Source organism: Agrilus planipennis, unplaced genomic scaffold, assembly GCF_000699045.2.
Source record: "Agrilus planipennis isolate EAB-ADULT unplaced genomic scaffold, Apla_2.0 scaffold59, whole genome shotgun sequence".
NCBI classification, from domain to species: Eukaryota; Metazoa; Arthropoda; class Insecta; order Coleoptera; family Buprestidae; genus Agrilus; species Agrilus planipennis.
In genome coordinates this window covers 357054-379771 of record NW_020438942.1, presented here as the reverse complement: position 1 = coordinate 379771, position 22718 = coordinate 357054, and the positions used below count along the sequence as shown (strand labels likewise).

The following is a 22718-nucleotide window of genomic DNA, read 5'->3' as shown; positions in this document are numbered from 1 at the left end:
CATTTCCCTAATACTAGAACAACCCACATCCTTAATTTTTTGCGAACAGAAATCTAATCTAAATCTATCTACTCTTAACTCTTGTTTTTTCTTTTAATATGTCTCTGACTAGACCTTCATGTCTGAGAAGGTGTCCAATCAACCTATCTCGCCTATTTCTTATTGACTTCCATAGTGTCCTCTGTTCTGTTATTCTTTCTAATACTTCTTTATTTCTAACCTTCTCTATCCACGGTATCCTCATCATTCGCCGATAACACCACATTTCGAACGCTTCTGACTTTTTCTTTTCCGCCGCGCCCACCCTCCATGTTTCGCACCCGTACAGCACCACGCTCCAAACATACACCTTTAACAATTTTTTTCGAATTTCTAAATTATACTTCATTTACTTTCTCTAGCGATGTGCTTCTTCAATGCGCTGGCAAAATCGTAGGTAGGCAGAAAAAAGCTCATTATACTCTTGACTCTTCATTAAACATACCTTTTTATACAGTACCTGCCAAAAGTTTTGTTCAATCATAAATAGTAGTGCAAGTCGAAAACAAGCGTTAAAGCCTTTAATATGTCTTCGAATATAAATAAACATCTCGTTGATATTTTCAGTAGTAAATGGTACCAATAACAGTACATTTGAGCAATGCAATTGTAGTGGATAAAACGGTCAATTTTTCCGTGCAGTACTGTACGTATTATACGCTCCTCACCGGTTAAGAGTTTGGCCGAGAATTGTCTCCTTCCTTTTCTGGCCTAGTGCTGTTCTCTTCTACTTTGCGCCAGTAAACTGACGGTCATATCGCTACAGAAAGTAAACGAAGTATAGTTATGTTGTCGCTGTACGCAGGCAATTTATACACTAGTCAGCGGTTATTAGAAGAACATCCATTTCCATCCGCTTTTCTTTTACGTCCTGGAGTTTAAACAGCTATTCAATTACTATTCTGCCGTGAGTACTAAGTACATGGTGTCCTTGATCAGTTGTCAAGTCTCTAAACGTTACTAAAGGCTATTTTAATTATTAATTTATTTATAGTTTGGCAAATACTTCATGTTTCTGGACGAAGAGCGTTTATAAATATATGAAGATTCTTGGATTACGGTTGAGAACATATTTTTTTAATCTCAGTTCTTTAATTCCGACGATGCAGTGAAAAATCATTCAACAGTTTAGTTTTGTAGGTAGTTTAATGGTAGATTTTTAACCAGTTTCGTAGTTAATAATATACAATATTATGTCAAATTGAAATTGAGTGCATATTTATATTTAAATATCACATTATCACATATACTCATAAAATATATATGTTTATATTACAAACGCTTCTATGACAACTACTGCTCTATTCAATTATAATGCCCCACATTCTGCATGCTGATTGAGCCAATACAAGCTGAAACAACAAAAATGTCCACTGTCAGTTCTAACCTCCCTTTCTGGGAAAGGTATAAAATTTATTAAATTTCAAATGTTTTACTTTCACAATATAATACGTCGATGCATTTGAACAATTTCCTTATTTTTCATTTAAATTATTAACTTACGCCCTAAACCAAGAGGAGCACATATTCTTAATATTATTGTCACGAAGGAAATCAATTAGATACAAGCTTTTAATATTTTCGGCATGTATTAATTACCGATAAAAAATTCACAACTTAAATAATGTTAGTTCAATTTCTATTAACTCAATAAAATATGAAAAAGGATAGTCTTCATTCAAAGGCTTATGCGGTCAAACACTTCTTAGATTACCAGAAATTATCCTTTAATAACTTTCGGGTATGTAATGAAACATTACCAAAAAAACCGCAGGCATGTATTTTTTTTGTAGGTAGAAACGTATTAATAAATTCCTTCGATGGTTTAAATGAAAAAGATTAAAAAAAAAAATAAACTCCAACTGGCGTTTGGAGAGTTTCCAAAGAATAAGTAGGTATCCTCAAAAAGGCATTCTGTCATCTTTATTTTCAATTTTAGTTTCCAACATTTTGTGAACAAGATAAAAAGCTTTCAATAATGTTCATTAATTTTGTAGCAAATTGCAAATGTTGGAAGTAAATAATGTTATTATTACTTTTGATGAATATTGCACGTGTAAGAGGCTGAAGTTAGCTTCAAATTGTGTATTAAGTTCTTCAATTTCGATTAGCATATGGAGAGTTTCCAGAGAATACGTAGTTATTCTCAAAATGACACCCTGTAATCTTTATTTTCAATTTTAGTTTCCAACATTTTGTGAACAAGATAAAAAGCTTTCAATAATGTTCATTAATTTTGTAGCAAATTGTAAATGTTGGAAGTAAATAATGTTATTATTACTTTTGATGAATTTTGCACGTGTAAGAGGCTGAAGTTAGCTTCAAATTGTGTATTAAGTTCTTCAATTTCGATTAGCATATGGAGAGTTTCCAGAGAATACGTAGTTATTCTCAAAATGACACCCTGTAGTCTTTATTTTCAATTTTAGTTTCCAACATTTTGTGAACAAGATAAAAAGCTTTCAATAATGTTCATCAATTTTGTAGCAAATTGCAAATGTTGGAAGTAAAAAATGTTATTATTAACTTCAGTTGCTTTTTCTACTTCTTGAGTTTTCCGGATCAAATAGAAATGTGTTCGATGCTATTTTAGATTTTACAAAAATTTCACATACAGAAAATGACCACTTCCGCTTATATCCGGTTTCACTGAAGAAGAAATAAGCAAAAAATTTATTGTCCTGGATTGGATTCAAAAGCAGAACTTTACTCATGTCACTGCTATCAAGTTCATAAGGTTATGCTAAACTCTCTCTGCTATCTTCCTGCTCCTTATTTCCGTCTCTCACCAAGAGGCTTCCTCAAGTGTATGTTAAAACCTAAATTCCATTTTCCCGTGAGCTACGTACGTAAGGCTTACGTAAAGTAATGTATATCACTTAAAGACAAGATAAAATCTGATATGCCAAAGGAAGGAGAACGATTCGCGAGGAGCCGTGTCGTGTGGAACTAACACTTAAGGGAAAAGGATCTTGACGTGATCTCAATGCCAAATTTATACGCAGCAAGAATGTGATGAAGAGTGGAATTGGTTTGAAAGAAAAACTGTACATTTAATGGATTTTTTGTTTGTGTGATGGCTCTGGGATGCTTTTAATATTGGAACTTAACTTGCTGTTGTATTCTGTTGCACTACTAAAAAAGATATCCATAGTTAAACTGTTATGAAACCAATTTTGGTCTAACTATCCTTAATGTTACCCAAAATAATTTTATTATTAAGTCGAAATCTATCTAAGTACAGCAAATGGCAAAGGTAACGTAAACGGTTTGGCTGGTCCAGACAATTTTCACTTTAAATTTTCATGTAAGGAGCGAATAAAAAATTCCTTTCATTTTTACTTTTGTAATTGCAGATATACCGATAACGACCACGTTCCGGTGCTTATGTTTCTAGTACAAGGTTAAAGATATCAATTTCCGTGGTCAAATATGTATCTAACCAGGAGAAGTCCATTAAGGATTCCGCTTTACTCATTATCCTGCGGCCTCCTAGACTACCGATTTTGGTTTACTTATGGTCATACGCAATTCTGAATGTAATAATCCTTCATCTGGAGTTTGCAATTGTAAACGATGGATTTCAATTATTGACACAGGAATGATAAAACAGCATAACAAGCTTCTGTTTTTTACAATACCACAACCGACTCTTCATATATCTGCGATTACGTAGGAACGTTTACTACTTTAATTGACTCTATGGTGACAAAAAAATACGAGACCAAAAGGCAAGGGGAATATCGTTTTGGACTTGGTCTTGGTCGTGTCGTCTCACAAGATGTTTTTGTTTTCTCAACGGCTCATTAAAATATTTAAACTTTCGGGATTAAAAACAATACGGAATAGCAAATATATTCCAGCAGCCGCACAAGTTTCATTGAATAAAAGCTTAGCTACAACTGCTTCATTCTCCGCGTAACTTGTGTATGCGCAAATGGTGTATATAATTCTATCTAGCAGAGCTTGGTGTTGTTGAACTTTTGCCTCTATTTTTTTCGCGTTGCCATGAACTGGCGTATTGAATTTTGTTGAGAAAATACCTCTTTAGAATTTCAAATAATGTTATTCGAGGGGCTGTTTGACTTGACATTTTAAACATAACTCTACCGTAACGATTTTCGAAGGCCTTCCGAAGCCTAAATTTGCACACGCAAAAAAATCTAACAGACTGTTGCGACCGTTATTATTTTCTTGTTTATATATATTCTTCCACATTCAAAAAAATATTTAGGAAGCATCCATAATTACGGTTTTAATTTCAATATGTCAGGTTTCATACACTGAACTCAGAAATAAAATTGTGGTTGTTAATCTTCGATAAATAAATGATTGATGAGGAACCACTGGGTTCTTGGATATAAAATCTAAACTACTAGGTCTGCCATGTATTCGTTTGTATCAACATGGCATGGGCAGCTATGATAAAAAAACACATTAAAAACACTTTCCGGTTTTTCATTCCCACCAGCCACTAATGCTGGTGGGTGGGTAGTCCTTCCGGACTACGTCAGAAGGAAGAAGGCCCTCTTGAACTTCCTTTCAGGAATCGTGGGAATGAGTGGGTGGTTGTTCGGGGGAGAATGATGAGAAGGACGAAATGAAGACAGAAGATACTGAAATATTACCTGTGGAATATTCCTGCCAGCGGAACCATGCATGTAAGTTGATTGATATTCATCATCTAACTGTCAGTATACCGCCATCTATAAATAGTTACTGGAATCTCTATGTAGCGTTTGACAAGGACGCTGCCAGGATATCTACTTGTCAAACTATGCAAATATAAGCTTTATGTTTTTTGAAATAGAACGCGTAGTTCGCACCAAATATCAGTGGATGGCGCTATACCTATTGTCCATATGTTGAGATCCACATATTGTGTTATAAAAGAAGAAATTTCTAAATAATTTTATGAAGCTATCGATTTAGGTTAGAATCCGAAAATTGGTTTCAAGGTTGCTTGTAAGTAGCTTCAGTAAATCTAAAGACAGTATTCTGCATGATGTTAAATTTTTCTATTCAAGAAATGAAGGGCTTTCAAAATCATGTAGCATGACACTCAAGAAAAAGGATGCGTTCAAGTATGCCACGAACGCATTTTGCGTTACTTCATTCTAATGTTTTCTCCTCACTTTTATTCAGCATTCTTTCGGAGCATAAAGGTTATTGCTTCTGATTTTCCTCCATGTTACAATACACGACGGGAGCTATGCAGAAATAAAATATTTACCGTACATTGCGAGCAAATACGGTTGGAACAAGAGCCAAGTCAGTGCAATCGCTCATGTTGAAGTTTTAACACAAATGATTGAGCACCTCCTTCACAGAACGTTACCTAGTTAAGTAGAATGACATGCTAGGAAAGCGTTGAGTTTTATTCTTTACAGTAAACCTAATCTGAGCAACATGAGAGTCATTATTTCAGGACAGCCCTCTTAATCTTTAGAAAAAGGTGTTAAATTAAAGAAATTGATTTCACTTGAATGGAGTGCTTCTAAAAAGTGGTGAAATTTTTCTAGGACAAATCAATTGAAAATTTGTTTATTTTAGTTGTTGTCTCTACATCTTCTTCTTCTCTCTCGCCTTTTTTCGTTACCCGAGGTATATAATGTCTCCAGGCAGTTCTATTTTGACCGATTGGCATGGCCTAGAGGTTTAGTCCATTGCTTAGCATTCGGGAGGACGCCGGCTCGATTCCGGGTCCGTCTGCCTTGGTCCAAGTTTTTCTGTGGTTTCCTTGAATCACTTAGGCAAATGCTGGGGTAAGTAATATTCCGTAGATAATCTGTCATTCTCTTCTGTCTTCATTTCGTCCGTCTCATCTTTTTCACCCGAACCACCACCCACCCATTCCCACGATTCCTGAAAGGAGGCTGAAGAGAATCTTCCGTCCTACCTTCCGGCTTTGTCCGGAGGGACTGCCCGCCCACCAGCATTACTGGCTGGCGGAAATGAAACACCTAAAAGTTTTTAAAGTACGTTTTTCTATTTTTACTGGTTCTTCACTTAACTTTAGTTTTCTATATCAATTTGAATAGTTATCAGAGGGTCTTTCTCGTTCTCTCTTCTTGGTATTCAAGGACAAGCACTTTTTGGCGAAATGGGTGTCCGACCTTCGCTTTACGTGGTCATACTACCTCAGATGGTATTCGGATAGTTGTTGTTTCTATATATCCAATTTAATTTACTTTGTGATTTCCCTCCTAAACATATGTTTTAGCATAATTAGAGAAAGGAAACTACTTTTCACTTTAATGAGTGTTAACGAATCTGTTACCAAAATTCCATTGACTATACATTTCTCTAAAGGGAATATAATTTATTATCAGACCTAGAAGTCTAAACGCTAGGAAACTTTCAAAGTTAACATAACTTTGGTAAACATCGGCAGCGAGTAAACAACCATATGTCAACAGGAGACAAATTCGGTTCCTTAAGCAGCGTTTCAGGACATGAAAGTCATTAACTTCTAGAAATTGATTTTAAGAAAAATCAGACTTTTCATCTATATGTGTATATACATATGTATGTTTATATGAAGATATCTAGCTTAATATTTCATCGTTTAACAAGAGAGCATTTAATCAATTTGCCTTAAAAGCAAAAAGCATACGTCTTTTGTCATTTGTGACTTGGATTTTCTTCTAATGGATCCTAAAAAGTATTTTCGAATGAAATTTAGAACCATCCATTAAACTTTTCTCCAAACTTTGAATACTTGAGTCAATTTATGAACGAAAAGTCTGTAATAAATTGTTATTTGACTGAAAAAGAGCAATTTTTCTTTCCTTATTCCATGCACATATACTTTTAGGTAACATTCCTATCAGAACAGTAGAAGTTCTTGTTCAGTAATTTATCAAAACCATTGGGCATTGAAAAGCGATTTCTATCTCATTTACTCTCACCAGCAAGTCATAGGCATACATCTAAGCATGTACGAGGGTGGATTGATAAGTTTCCGGCCTAACCAAGAGATGACGCCACTAGGCCTACCTTGAGGTGACATTCTATAGTACCATCCTTGGATAGCTTGTAGCTATAGTTTCAGCCCGATCTCCTTGCTAGTGTAGGTTTGACAGCACGCTGAACAAGACGCCTCTGTGGTTTTCGTAAAAATGGAAAAGCAGGAAAATCGTGCTGTCATCAAATACTTTTATTTGAAGGGGTTAACGCCGAAGGAAATTAAAAAAGAGATGGACTCAACACTGGGGACATCCTCCCCGTCATATTCAACCGTTAAGCAGTGGGTTTCCGAGTTTAAAAAGGGTCGTGTGAGCACCTCTGATGGGCCTCGCTCAGGACGCCCCGTTGAGGTCACAACTCCAGATATGATCGAAAAAATTCATCAAATAGTGCTGGGAGACCGCAGATTGAAAGTGCGTGAGATAGCTGAGACCTGTAAGATGTCATATGAACGTGTGCAACATATTTTGCACCAACATTTGCATATGGAAAAGCTCTGTGCAAGATGGGTGCCGCGTTTGCTAACAGTCGACCAAAAATTGATTCGAAAAAACATTTCTACCGCAAATTTGTCATTGTATAAGCGTAATCCAAGCGAATTTTTGCGTCGATTCGTAACCGTTGACGAAACGTGGGTCCACCACTACACTCCTGAAACCAAAGAACAGTCTAAACAGTGGATTGGACCAGGGGAACCAACTCCAAAGAAGGCAAAAACAATTTTTTCGGCGAACAAGGTTATGGCTACTGTTTTTTGGGATGCAAGAGGTATTATATACATTGATTACCTTGCAAAGGGTAATACTATCACTGGTCAATACTACGCAGACTTATTGCAACGTTTGAGCCACGAGGTGAAAATTAAACGACCTCATCTGGCGAAGAAAAAAATCTTGTTTCATCACGATAACGCACCAGCGCACACGTCAATCGTTGCGACGGCTAAAATCAACGATCTAAAGTTTGAATTGATGCCGCACCCTCCTTACTCTCCAGACCTAGCCCCGAGTGACTATTTTCTGTTCCCTAATCTCAAAAAATGGCTTGGCGGTAAGAGATTTGCGGACAATGAAGAAGTAATCGAAGCTGTAAATGGTTATTTTGAGGAGCTTGACGAATCAGTCTATAGAGATGGCATTAATAGACTGGAACACCGCTATGAGAAATGTATCAGCCTTGGAGGAGATTATGTTGAGAAATAAAAAAAAAAAATTTTTAAAAACCTTGTTTTTCTTGGTCAGGCCGGAAACTTATCAATCCACCCTCGTATAAGGGCCTTGCTATTGCCCACTTGTTATTATTAGCCTATTTGAAAGGATTTCTTTTCTTTGGCCGATCACGTATCTATCTATGAGAAAAAATTTCAAACGTAGACAACTTGATTTGCTAGACATCAGCCTTTTTGTTCACTTTTGGCAGATGTATACAGTCGTTCTCTTTGTCTTTATTTATTCCTTTTTGAAATTTTTAAGAGTCAGTCACTTTTACCAACTACGTAGGTAGGTACGTATGGACTTTTTGCAACCATGTTTCAGATTTGAATTCTTGACAGTTGATGGAAGGTATTCGTAAGCGTCGCCAAAAAAGGCATCACATAATAGCTTGGCCATGTTTTGTCATTTACCTGCCACAGAGTATTGTTTGCATAAAGGCTTGTTACATAAAGCCATTGTTCTATGTTGTAACTCATTAGCTTTGCGTCCAACAGCCCGCAGATTGTCAACCAGTTTGCACTGTTGCTGCTCTTTATTGATCCCACTTTCAACATTCCACGGTGCCTACACTAAGAACAATTCGTGTAATCACGGTGCAAAAAGCCAAATTTGTAACAAACTAATTACAATTACAATTACCTGTAGGTACGTCCAGGTCTGCACATACATATGTATCTATGTCAAAACTTTATGGGTGTAGAATCATGTGCGCAATAGGTGAGTTATCACAGTAAAATTGTCCTTATTGAAGTAAATGCTTTGCTACCTGAGATGGTCCAAATTTGGACAGTAGTAGCAGCTATTGTTAGTGCATAGCATTAACATTTCAGTTTGAGCGACATTTTCGTTATCTGTGTATATGCATTCAACCATATTATCGAATTTGAGAGATATAACATGTATATGCAACCAACAATACATGTGAATAGAGACATTTAGACCCGCCCCATTTTTGTCATTGTTTAATATCAATTGGAAACGTCAAAATTATCGTATTTTAACCAAAATATCTGATTAAAGGATAACTTCTTTGGTTGCTATATAGCTCTAGAGTATACCTAATATTATGAGAGGTGATTGCAACGTAAAAACGTTTTTTGTTAGTGTTTTTCTAAACGATTATTTTTAAAGTTAGCTTCAGCACTCGGTACAACGCGCAATGCAAATAGGGAAAGCATTTCCATTTAATTCAGTGTATAAATATGGATCATGGATCTGTTTGTCATTCAAAAACAAGTTTGACACATTGCAGTACTGAGTAAAATTACGTCTCACTGTTTTACAATTCAACAGCTATTACATCAAGAAGGTCTCTCTTTTTGTTGCCAACCACATTGTATATATTCGTGGCCTCTTTATTACATTGAACAGTTTTTATGAGAAACAGGAAATGATACAACAATAACGTCCACGACTGAAACCATGAAGAATGTATCGTCACAGTATCTTATTATTGCCTGCAATCTGGCTCGACTTTTATTGGATTCTGCCAGTGGAACGGGTTTGGATTAGCGGGAAGTGAACCTCATACGAGTTTCGTATCAAGAGCAAATAGTGCCGTCTAGACTTGGGGATTATTTGAAAAATTACAGAAATAAACGAATGCATACGGCGGTCCTCTGCAATATTCAAAATGAGATATCGATCGAGACAAGCTGATATCAACGATAGATACCTATTATGATGTCCGAAGCTCCAACAAAAGTTACTGCTGAACATATTGTTGTAAATTATAAATTCTACTAAAACAATTGCTGTACATTACTTTTTGAAAATATAAAAAACATTTCAATCTGTAATAACGAATTTTAGTAATTAATGAGTGATTTCAAAAAGAAACGTTATCAGGATACTGTTTCTGGTACAGGATTGCTGCACCTTCTTCGGTGAAATAGTCTTTAGGTGTATGGTGTTAAAACTGAACATATTAAGTGGAGAACAGAATTTGTCCATGTCCATGTCCATTTGCATATCTTGCACGGGAAATGCAAGAACCTCTAAAGAATCCCGTCAGTCCCGTTAGCAAAACATTGGCAAGCAAATCCAACCAACGATGGCCTTTAGACCCGAATCAGTTCACTTACCGGCTGTGATACATTTGAAAACTTAACTTTTGGGTGTTTCATTCCCATCAGTCAGTAATGCTGGTGCGCGGGCAGTCCCTCCGGACTATGCCGGAAAGTAGGGCAGAAGGCTTTCAGGAATCGTGGGAATGGTGGGTGGTAATTCGAGTGAGAAAGATGAGACGGACAAAATAAAGACAGAAGAGAGTGAAAGATTATCTGTGGAATATTACTGCCTCAGCATTTGCCTAAGTGATCCAAGGAAACCACAGAAAAACTTGAACCAAGGCAGATAGATCCGGAATTGAACTGGCGTCCTCCCGAATGCTAAGCAATTGTCTAGACCTCTAGGCTATGCCGCTCGGTGTGATGCATTTGCCATTTTGTCGGAATTTATAACGTCAGTTTTCAAGGTCGTGATGTCCAGTTTTGCGCTCCTGCAAACCAATGTGGGGCTTTATATCAGATGGACCTTACAGATTTTAGTACCAAAAAATGTAGTAGGTACATAGGTACCTACCAGTCACCTATCACAAGTTGCTGAGGACCTACATATATCGATTGGCTTCTGTCAATCGATTTTTACCAATGGTTTGGGTATAAGACGGGTCGCCGCGAAATTCGTACCAAAATTGCTCAATTTCTACCAAAAACGGCATCGCATTAATATTGCTCAGGAGCTGTTGGACTCTATCCGCGACGACCCAAATTTGCTACAGAGGGTCATAAATAGTGACGAATCATGGGTTTATGATTATGACGTGGAAACCAAAACTCAATCATCCCAATGGAAGCTGCCGCACGAGCCAAGACCGAAAAAAGCGCGCCAAGTTAGGTCAAATGTGAAGGTTTTGTTTACAGTTTTCTTCGGTTGCAAGGGCGTGGTGCATCATGAGTTCTTGCCACAGGGTAGAATGGTCAATAAGGAATATCACCTGCAAGTTATGTACAATTTGCAAAAAGCAATCCACTAGAAACGCCCGGATTTGATTTTTGCTCCGTGACAACGCCCCTGCTCACACATCGTTGGTTGTGCGCGAATTTTTGGCCAAAAACAACAACTAATAATGCCGCAGTCATCGTATTCCCCAGATCTGGCTACCTGTGACTTTTTCTTGTTTCCAAAACTGAAGATGCTCATGAAAGGACTAATGCGCTACGATTAAGGTGATGAAGACGGCATCGAAGGTGGAGCTAAAGAAGATCTTCGAGAATTAGTAAAAACGTTGGCACAAGTGTATAATATCTGGTGGGGATTACCTAGAGACGGGGATAAAATAGATGTTTATTGAAATTTTTGGAAAAACACAAAATTCGTGATACTTTTTAGACAGATCTCGTATGTATAGGATTGTTTGTATGTATATATTAATTTTTTTAATAGGAATCATCCACTTCCTGGTGTTGCAGTTACACTATTTCAAGTTTTCGAATGTACCTGTCGCATTTCAAATTAACTGTTGTTTTCCGAACGTTGCGATAGACATACGAAGTACGAGTAAGTACGTGCAATAAATTGTACGGAAAAATTAGGAAAACACTAATATTCTTAAGTCAATCCGGCGGTTAGTAACGATGTTTGAACTGAAATAAAGTTCGGATCCAGGTCACTTTCGGCAAACCGGGTTCGAAAACGTCGATTCGATGGCGTCGACGGATTTACATGTTACCACCTACCCTGTGGTTTATAGTTGCAAACAAGGGTACGAAAATGAATTATTCTAGCTGGCTGTTCCAAATGGTGGAACCGATAAATCACGAAACTGGACAAGTTTCAAGTACGATAGAACACCTCAACAGACGTATAGATTTGTTGCTATGTATAGATATATATATATATATATATGTGGGAATGTCTGGACTTTCTGGTTATCGGAAATATCAAACCAGATGGTCAAATCTACAAACAACAACATTAGTTCCAATCAATTAGACCGTCTACGGAGTAGAAGCTATTGAGAGAAATTTAAACATGTCATTGTTTTGATTTCGTTATATAAGTCGAAAATTCCTGATCAAACCTGCAGGCGTTTTTGCGCGATCTGTATTAGACGGTTATGCCAAGTGAAATTAAGTCAGGATAAATAATATTACGAATTAAGGTCTAGTGTCTTCGCGCAGTCAATATATACTGCCAAGTGTGATGACAATGTCAGATAAAATATGGTCAGAAACAAAAACAGAAAAGTAGTGTTTTATCGGTTTCTCCCAAAAACTATTTCGCTAACACTAGCGTTAGTCTGCTTGGGCGCTTAAAAGCAGGTCTACTATTTGGTCCTTTTGAACTCAATTCTCTACACTGATCAATTCTCACTCGGATTTCGTGAGTCCTTTGTTAGACTAAACCAGAGTACACTGAGGAGATTCGATACATTGTTCAAATGGTGTAGTTCTAATTCGGGCCCAAAAAGCCGCCGTCGGTTGGATTACTTCTTAACGTTTCGTTAATAAGAGTGAAGAGTTTCTTCAGAGATCCTTCCACACTTCCATCCTGGACAGCATCAGTTCACTTCGTGGCAGCGAAAGCCTTTACCAATTTGCCACTCGGTAGTTCCATGAAACTTGAAAGAATTCATGCATAGCCTGAAGCTTGTAGCCTATCAGCACCCGCATGGAATTACCAAGCCGCCTAAAATTGTGTCTTCTCACTAATAAATCGTTGAGTGGGTGTTTTCATAAAGTAACAAGATAAGTTCCATAAGACTTTATAAGGCCTTCTCCTTTATCCTAAGTTTTTGGCAATTACCTACTACTAAGTGCATTACCTCTAACACGACCATTCGGCAATTAAACCTTTTCGTTTCGTTACCATTTTAGTCACTTTGCATGAATGGAAAGCCACTCATCTTTCCCTTTTTACGACATACAAACTATAGAGATAAAACATTGTTATAAAATGAACCCCTTTTATTAAAGGACTCACTTAGATTTAATTCCAAGGCCGATCAACTCATTCTCAAATCACCATCATGAGGTCATCAGTCCTAAGACTGGTTGGATACGCACCTCCATTCTTTCCTATCCTGAGCTAATCTTCACATTCCCCTAAAACTACAACATTCCATATACTTAACTATCTGCGAACAGCAATAATCTAATCTGGTCTACCTCTACTCCTTTTAACTACTGTTTCGGCCTCGTAACATGTCTTTGAGTAGTCCTTCATGCTTGAAAAGGTGTCCTACTAACACATCTCGCCTTTTTCTTAACTCTTATAGAGTCCTCTGTTCACCTATTCTTTCTAATACCTCTTCATTTCTAATCCTCTCTATCCATGTTATCCTCATCATTCGCCTGTAACAGGCCTCCAAACACCTTTAACAACCTTTTTCGAATTTTTAAATTAACCGTTCGCGAGCATAGAAGTGACTTTTTTTATTAAAGGCGGCTTGACCCTGCGCTATCCTCTGCTTTATATCCCTACTACACTTTCCGTCCTGACTTATCTGACTTCCTAGATACCAAAAGTCAGCCACTTCTAATTTTTCGTCTCTTATCTTTATATACTGAGATTTCTTTTATCAACCTAACTTAAACCTGATTTTTATCTCAGTATTACTCAGAAATAAATACTGTACCCAGCTTTCTATTATTGAACGAATGTTAGGAATCGATTGAGTTGTGGTCGAGAAATCTGTTCACCGTTTAGCCAACAAATGCCATTGTGAAAAATACCGAGTCATTAGCTGTATTTCGACTTGATTCACAAATAACTATCGTTGCCTTAGGATAACCTTACATCATTCATCAATGTCTCTATATCAAGGTCTTCTTGGAAAAAGGCCTTAAAGAGGGATGAAAACCAGTCTTGAAAGCGTTTATTCGTCCATTCTATCAACGGTTGCAAAGCCGTGTTAGTAATTCTTTATCTCTGCCTTTTCGGTCAAAAAATACAATCGCAATCCGGACGTTCGTTTTACTGCATACATTTTTCATATTGCAGGATATGCCTAATCATCGTCCAAAACGATAATTAAGCAATTTAACGAGCGGGAAAACAATTTTCAGGAATGGCAGCGATTGATTGAGCAGTGCATTCAATTTAACATCAGTGTTCTCAGTTACACAACTGTAATAAAGCCCAGCAACTGAACGTAAATCACATGGTGGTTGATATTTACTAAGCCTCCAGCACGTAAAACTGGTTTGCTTTAACATCACGTTCGATCTATGGACAAGCGTTGCGAGGACTAATGAAGCATGCTGGAGAGTGTTGCCAACTTCCAAATACATAATTACAAGCAAAGGACAAGAGAAAATTAGTTGTAACCGTTACATAGTATTTATATTAGCGCCAAGTAACATACTCGATACTAAATTTATATTGTATAGGTTCCTTTCAAGTTGTGTATTTTGCAAGAGTTAGACAACGTTGCCAGATCTTTATAGGAAACGGTTATTTACGTAAATCTACGATGATAAATAAATGAAACAAAGTAACGTTATAATTCAGTGCATAGAATACAGGGGATGGGCACTCGGTGTCATCAAAAGTTACAGACAATAGGCGAAAAGCTAACTGATAGACAATAGTTATCTTGTAGTCAATAGTCCGAAACAACCTTTCACTTCAATAGCTAAAACTACAATATCATCGTATGTATGGCGAAAGATTGTCTAGGACCTGGAATGTAAAAAGGTAAATGTCAAAATTCAGTAAATTCTGTGTCACAAGAATAACATCATCCGGCATTTGCAACTAACCTCAAAAGCTTATAAAAATTTATCTGCTGTTGTTTTCAATTCGACTGTTTTTGGTTAAGTTTTAGGAAAAATGTTTTTTCTCGTTCTTCTGTTTGAGTTTGTAATAGCCTGATCTTTTTGGAAATGGCGGAACGCGTACACACATTTCAGAGGATTACTACTTACATGTTTCTTTTGACGACAAAGAGTGACACACCCTGTATTAATGTTGAAAGCAAGTGAAAGTAATTGTAGATAAATGTACGTAAAAAGCTCAGGTGGTAGACGTCGTGAATTATTGATTTAAAAAAACGGTGACGAGATAGCACAATGTAACAAGTGTCAAATCTTAACGAAAGTCGACGTGGAGGAGAGTTTGTGAAAATTTTATACCTTTCCCAGTCAGTGTCAGCAGTCGTTATAAAACATATGTACATAGGGAGTGTAGTGGCTCTAAACAAAAATCGTTCTCAAATAAAACACCACGCGAACCTTGAACCCATCGTAAGTCCAACTTCCTAACTTCAAAATGCATGTTTGGATGTCGTATGGAAAGAATTCTACGTCAATCGAGCACGACGACTTATAGACGGCAGGCGGCTGCCACACAACGAGCCCGTTGTAGTGAACTGTGGCCTTTGTCATCAATGTTACCTCGTAGTTGCCATCGGCGCTGCAAAAAATACACTTTGACAGAGAACGTCAAGTCCCCTCGGCTTCCGCAACTCACTCTTATCAAAGACCAGTCCACGGGGACTTATAATTTCTTCAATTTCGACACACCACTCATCGCTACAAGCCCCCCTTTCTTCAACACCTTTCGCGCTTGCAACTGGCTAGCCTTCCCTCCTTGTCTCACTTAGCCAAAAAAAAAAAGAAACTTTTGGGTGTTTCATTCCCACCAGCCAGTGATGCTGGTGGGCGGGCAGTCCCTCCGGACTACGCCGGAATGTAGGGCGGAAGGCCCTCTTCAGCCTGCTTTCAGGAATCGTGAGAATGGGTGGGTGGTGGTTCGGGTGAGAAAGTTGTGACGGACGAAATGAAGACAGAAGAGAATGAAAGATTATCTGTGGAATATTACTGCCCCAGCATTTGCCTAAGTGTTCCAAGGAAACCACAGAAAAACTTGGACCAAGGCAGACGGACCCGGAATCGAACCGGCGTCCTCCCCAATGCTAAGCAATGGTCTAAACCTCTAGGCCATGCCGCTCGGTACTTAGCCAAATCAATCGTATTCTTTACTCGTTTCGATCTTAATCAAGAGTCTTTACTCAATTATTTAAACTAAACGGAAAAGAGACACCTGAAAGTCATCTTTTATATAAATGACTGTGGATTGAGATTAGTGATTTTGGGATGGTGATAAATAGAAGAATGCCCCAATAAGCAGTGATGGTAATGAATGATAAAGGAAGCATTTGGAAACGGTTGAAGTTCCAGAAAATCCACTTTTAAGTTTAATATTCAATGTAATATTGACTATTATGACTTGATAGAATTCTGAATACAAAAATCGATGCAAAAGAAATAAGTGTCAAGGAGAAAATTAGGGATGTATGGACTGTCGTTCACCGATTGTCTCCATGCAATTCAGAAAATAATGTTATCTAAATGCCTGAACAAGGAAATTGGTATATTATCCAAAATAGAAACCAATGAAACACCTGAACGGGTGACAGTATATTGCATTCCAATGGCAGAAAATAGTAGGGTTTCCATGGACGACATTGTATGATGAAGATTCGACAATTAAGCCTGATGGCTGTAATCCATCCCAGCACAAACGCAGGGAAGGGCTTTATACCCTCGCTACATTCGCCGATAATGTTATCCATCAACTGGCGAAACGTCGGATAAGCGGATCTTCACAGGATGAGAACCAATATAGTCTAAATGAGGAACCCTCCTTTAATATTACATTACTTTGAAATTTAACTCAAAGTTTAACAAGGACCTGAATCATTGTAATCGATCGTTAGATTGAAGAAAGAGTGTTATGTGGCGATGAGCGAGCAAGAAGACGGCACTATAATCATTCAGTTCAAATCCCGATCCAGGTCGCGTGAAGTGTGACAAAACGTAGTCGGAACCGCAATGAGTACCGGAGGTACATAATGTTGTTGGGGGTTGTAATAAGATAATATGTCCGGAGAGAAGTGACTTAGATTGATGTGAGGCATGAATAACTGGAGCGCATTTCTACTTGCGTGTCTCTTACCTTGAAACCGTCATATGTCCAGCTACCAAATTTCAGGACGCAGGTCTGTTCGTCGAATGGAAAATATTCGACATCAATTTCACACGAGGACTTGTAAATGGCCGGCGGCTTCCATTCGACCAAACCTTGGTTGTAGATGGTCGCCTTCGTTGCAAGTGTAACCTCAAAGTTGCCGTCCGCGCTGCAAGGGAATCAACAACAACCAGCAACCGGAACACAAAAGACAACAAAAATACCTACTTATCATTTACTCGCATTTTACGTACAACAACGGCAGGTGAGTTTTTAGATAGTGGAGAGGGCTACGATATTTTGTACAGAGTTAATACGGGACCGAGTTTCTTTTACTTCGACCAGTCATATTTAGATGCTTCGACTATTTAATCATGGCTTTTTTATAATACTACTTACATAGGTACTATTAATTATTTAAAAAGGACAAACATGCAAAACTAACTACTACAAAGCAAAGCTCACAATTGCACTTGTCACACATTCATCCACACTTATGTACCCACCAACATTAATCAAAATAATAGAATGAAAAGCATGTGGATCCCGTCTTCTTCCATTTTGTTTATCGCAAAGCGTTTAGGTAAATTCCAAAACACATTGTGAATTTTACAGTGATTGCATAAAGTGTAGAAAGGGACAAGAGGGGCGATTCCCGATTAACGAATGTCAGGATTTGGATATTTTAATTGCAAGATTAGGAAGGAGATTTGAAAAACACACAGCAGGAGAAAAGGCCGGAGACCAGCAATGGGACGAAGAAGTATATTGACTAGATCATCGTTACAGAGCAATAAACTCATAACATTTCGTGTTATGTAATAGAAAAAGAACTTTATCGTATGTTACAAATCTGATAAAAGTTTTTGATGAATTTCTGGAGTGGACAATAATGGGAGATTTTACGATTCCATTAGGAGGCCGTTAGTATTTCGCTCAAGAGGCGGCCTAATGAACTGTTTTGAAGCTTCTGAGATTTGTTGTAAAGTGGGACTATTTTCAGACTGTTCCAACTTCCGTGCTGTGTCTAAAATTTCTTTTAACAATTTCCGTTTCGGTAACTTCACAAGAAAGAAACTATTCAAAAGTAATATTCAAAATGAACTAAGCGCAACTAACCAATGATTCCATTTTATCCACTTGAAAGGAAACGAAAACAATGTTTCGTTGAGTATTTGTTGGATTATTTGGGAAGGGGTGTTTAACTGAAAATTGCCCAGGTTGTCAATGAATGGTCGCCATCACTCTTCGGTAATAGTATAAAGCCGCTTTTCTGTTACTATTGAAGATCTGATGAGAAGTTTGAGGTGTATTCAGTCTCAATAAGTCTATTCTCAAAATAAATAAATGTACTTCAGTATATACGAGAATTTCTGAAAGCATTTTCATTGCTATTAAACAGAACCTTTTTACTGTAAGATTAAACTATAGTGATGCTTCTATAATTCGTTCAAATAGCTGACTTCAGTCAACCAAACACTTACCCGTGTTTCCCTACTTCGCATTTAACATAACATCTTAACACGATTGTTTGTCTAAATTCGTTGATTCTAGTTTATTTTATTTACACTGAAACGGTTTCCTGCTCTTTTAAAGTGTTCGTTAATAAAAAGCTACAGAAAAGAAGAGAGCAGGGCGAAAACCTAGCAAGATATGGAAGTTTAATCAATAGAAGTACAGGTGTTGAGACAACGGATTCAAGCAAAGTTCGGTCGTTTCGAGGGAATCCTAATTTTAATTGATTATTTAAGAAAGGGCTTAATGTTTAAACAGCATTTTCATTTAAGTACCTCGAAAACCCTTTCTTTGTCAAGTAAATATTAGGAATAATTTAGGCTCCCAGCTGCTTGTTACAGTTCGGGACCTTTCTGAGGGAAGTGTTGTTCTTATTATTAGGGATCTCGAGCCGTTTATGCCTTGATGGTAATGAAATTTTGTGTCAACAAAGATTCCTCTGCAAGTTAATATTGGATACCTCTTGCTTTATTTTTAGTCTAACAGTGTCATCAAATTACTATTTAAAAAAAGACCATTTGGATCAGAGATAACAAACTTTCTTTCACATTTAAAAACGTTGTGCGGATCGCATGTAAGTAAATTACAAATAATATAATGCCTCTTTGACATTCAAAAGGACACCGGTTCATTTCCGAGTCATCTGCCCTGGTCTAAGTCCTTCTGTGGTTTCCTTGGACTACTTAGACAAATGCTGGGGTAGTAATATTCCACAAATCATCAATCTCAATCTCTTCTGTCCTCATTTCGTCTGTCTCATCTTTCTTACTCCAACTACCATCCACTCATTTCCACAATTCCAAAAGAAGGTTGACGCAGGTGAAAATCAAACACCCTAAAGTTTTTTGCCCTGTCTAAGTCCTTCTGTGGTTTCCTTGGACCACTTAGACAAATGCTGGGGCAGTAATAATCCACATATAATCTTTCAATCTCTTCTGTCCTCATTTCGTCCGTCTCACCTTTCTTACTCAAACTACCGTCCACTCATTCCTACAATTCCTAAAAGGACGTTAACGCAGGTGAAAATCAAGCACCCTTAAGTTTTTTGCCCTGTCTAAGTCCTTTTGTGGTTTCCTTGGACCACATAGACAAATGCTGGGGCAGTAATATTCCACAAATCATCAATCTCAATCTCTTCTATACTCGTTTCGTCCGTCTCATCTTTCTCACTCCAACTACCATCCACTCATTCCCACACTTCCTAAAAGGAGATTGACGCAGGTGAATGTTAAACACCCTAAAGTTTTTCGCCCATAACCACGAGTTGACCATCTTTAAGCTCTATTATGTAACGAAATACCTTAAATCTTATTTTTTTAAGGATTTATAGTTCTAACAGTATCTAATTAGTTTTAACAAAGGTCTACAGTTGAAATTACTTTTTTTTTAGTTACTCGGGTGCATGATAACCGATTTCGTAGATGTCTAAGGCGGCTCGATTCCATTAAGAAAGTGCTGTCTAATGTTGGAACAGCAACCGTTGTGAAATGGGTTACGTGGAAGGGAAACTTAATACAAAGACGGAAACAGCTTTTTAGTCGAATTAAAGCCTCTTTCTTCCATAAGTGCTTTTCTCCAAAGAATATCGCTTTTTCCCTTTCTTGATTCAAAAGGCAACAAAACAACCTGTTTTAGAAATAACGCCGAGCAGAAGTACAACACTAAGTTTTCTTAATCCTGTGGAGATATGGAAGCAAAGGGAATTTTATTTTGATTGTTTCCAGAAATATTATTGAACATTAGTCGAACGAATAAGAAACTAAACCGCTTAAACTATAATGAACTTATAAATGACAACTTTAAGTTTCAAAGTTTTTCGTCAGGTGTTTAGGTATCGTTCTGTACATTAACCTTTGAAAAATCTGCTTACAATTTTGATTTTGTATTAAATATTTATAAAAGTTTTACATCTATCTTCAGAATCTCTGGAATTAATTTTGTATAATTTGTGCGAATATATTGGACCACAGTCTGCTTAACGGTTCACTTCCAACATATTAAGTTCAATCTCCATCATTCTTTATACTGTCACAAGATAACTGCGTTAGCTTACGTTACAGTTCAGACTTCTTGTATAAATCACAAAGCGAAAGCCGTTAAACTGACATCACACATGATTTTAAGTTACGATTTTGGCTTATTCTGCGGACAGTTGGGACAACAAATTGCAGGCACATCCGTATTTTTCATGACGAATTTTGTAGTCGATAATGAAAGTTAACATAGTGTACCTAATAATTTCTGTGTTCTTTTCTCTAAATACATTTGGAGATACAACAAGTTGCCGTTTTCTGATGTCTTTAGAATGTCAGATAACTCAGGATGGAAAGAGTGGTAGAGACATAAGACAAAGAATAACGCATGTTTGTCTTGTCGCCTTTAACAACAGATAATTACTTCTGTTTCTAAAGGTGCCATGGATAGAAAAGTTTAGAAATGGAATGATATTGGAGAAAGAATGAGAACAGAGGATATGAGACATAGAATGCTAGTTAGACATGCATTTGAAACAGAGGCAGGTGTAAAGAGAAAAAAACAAACGTTTGGGCCATTAATGCTGTTGGGAGGGCAGTCTGTCCGGACTACACCGGAATGTAGGACGGAAGGCCCTCTTCAGCTTCCTTTCAGGAATCGTGGAAATGGTTGGGTGGTGGTTCAGATGAGAAAGATGAGACAGACGAAATGAAGACAGAAGAGAATGAAAAAATATCTGTGGATATAATATTACTGCGCCAGCATTTACCTAAGTGATCCAAGGAAACCACAGAAAAACTTGAACCAAGGCGACGTGGGATGATCAAAATTTAAGAAAATGCGAATATTATCTCAGAATAGGAAGAAAAGGAGGCGTGTGTCCTACTAATCTTCGGATTGATGACCTTGTGATGATGTACTTCCTTTCCAAAACGAAGAAACATCATTATTGGCGGAAACGGGTTCTCGAGGCTCATGCCCTTGTGACATCTATGAAACCACCATAACGAATTTAAAAAAATGCAGTCATACTCGTTATATTTATATTACATTGCAACGAACTTGTGGATAATGATTGCGAACCTTTTAGTTTTCGTAAGCGTACCCACGGATACATCATTGAGGAAACCGAGATTTCTAAATACGAACAGGATTCCCAAATAACAAAGAAGCGATAGTATGTTTCCATTTGTAGATACGTGCTACTAATTGTGGTAATATTGTAGCAGTAGTATCCTCGCGTGTTCGTGCTCTTTGATTCGTCGTTTGACAACTCCACTACTCTGTCCAATGTACTTATTTTACGTTACATTGTTTAGACTTTGTCATTGTCATACTCTGACTTTGAGTAGTCTATTCGTCATGCTGTTTTTTGTTTCTTATTTCAAGAAGGGCCAAGACTATTTTTGTTAATCGATTAAATTCTTTACAAATTTCAATGAAATTGCATAAGTTACTTTACCTATAAGAAACCAATAACAACTGACAGGCCAAGTTAATCAATATATCACCGTGTAGTACAGACTACAAAAGAATGAATGAATGATATTTAAAACACTAATATTCGCTAAGGGTTACAAAATTTCATCAACAGACATTTCAGCGAGTTAAGTGAAGAATGTGATGTAATAAACATTGGACAAATTGGTCGACCTCTATGAAGAGAATGGAATAACATGAATAAATTCGATTATACAGGCATCTCCAAACAGTAAACTTAATGGAGTCATAATTTAAACATGAAAAATGTTCACTTCTTAGACCTTGTCTTAAACCTGTTAGGATGTTTTATTTTGTTTTATAGCCTTCATAATTTAGGAAAGAAGTATCTAAGCAAATCTGAATGACGAGCCCTCTATTCTTGTTTGAAAAAACGTATTAAAATCCCTCATTATCTCTTAATGGACCCTCTGTCCATTCGCCCATTTTTCTTGTTATATTTCTCTATTATGATAACACAGGGGCAAGATTTGTATTAGTGTATAGTGAAATACAATAGAGCTTTTTGGGTTCTCCTTTTGAGGTAATTTA

At 37.2% G+C, this 22718-nt stretch overlaps 1 protein-coding gene across 1 annotated transcript in view; it reads right to left on the bottom strand.

Moving 5' to 3' along the window:
- The window catches only part of LOC108737893 (acetylcholine receptor subunit alpha-like), a 128833-nt gene that overhangs the window by 20722 nt on the left and 85393 nt on the right, over window positions 1-22718 (bottom strand). The window contains exon 4 of the mRNA XM_025974578.1: window positions 17187-17367. Within this exon, the coding sequence (XP_025830363.1) occupies window positions 17187-17367 (181 nt within the window). The remainder of the gene's footprint in view (window positions 1-17186; window positions 17368-22718) is intronic.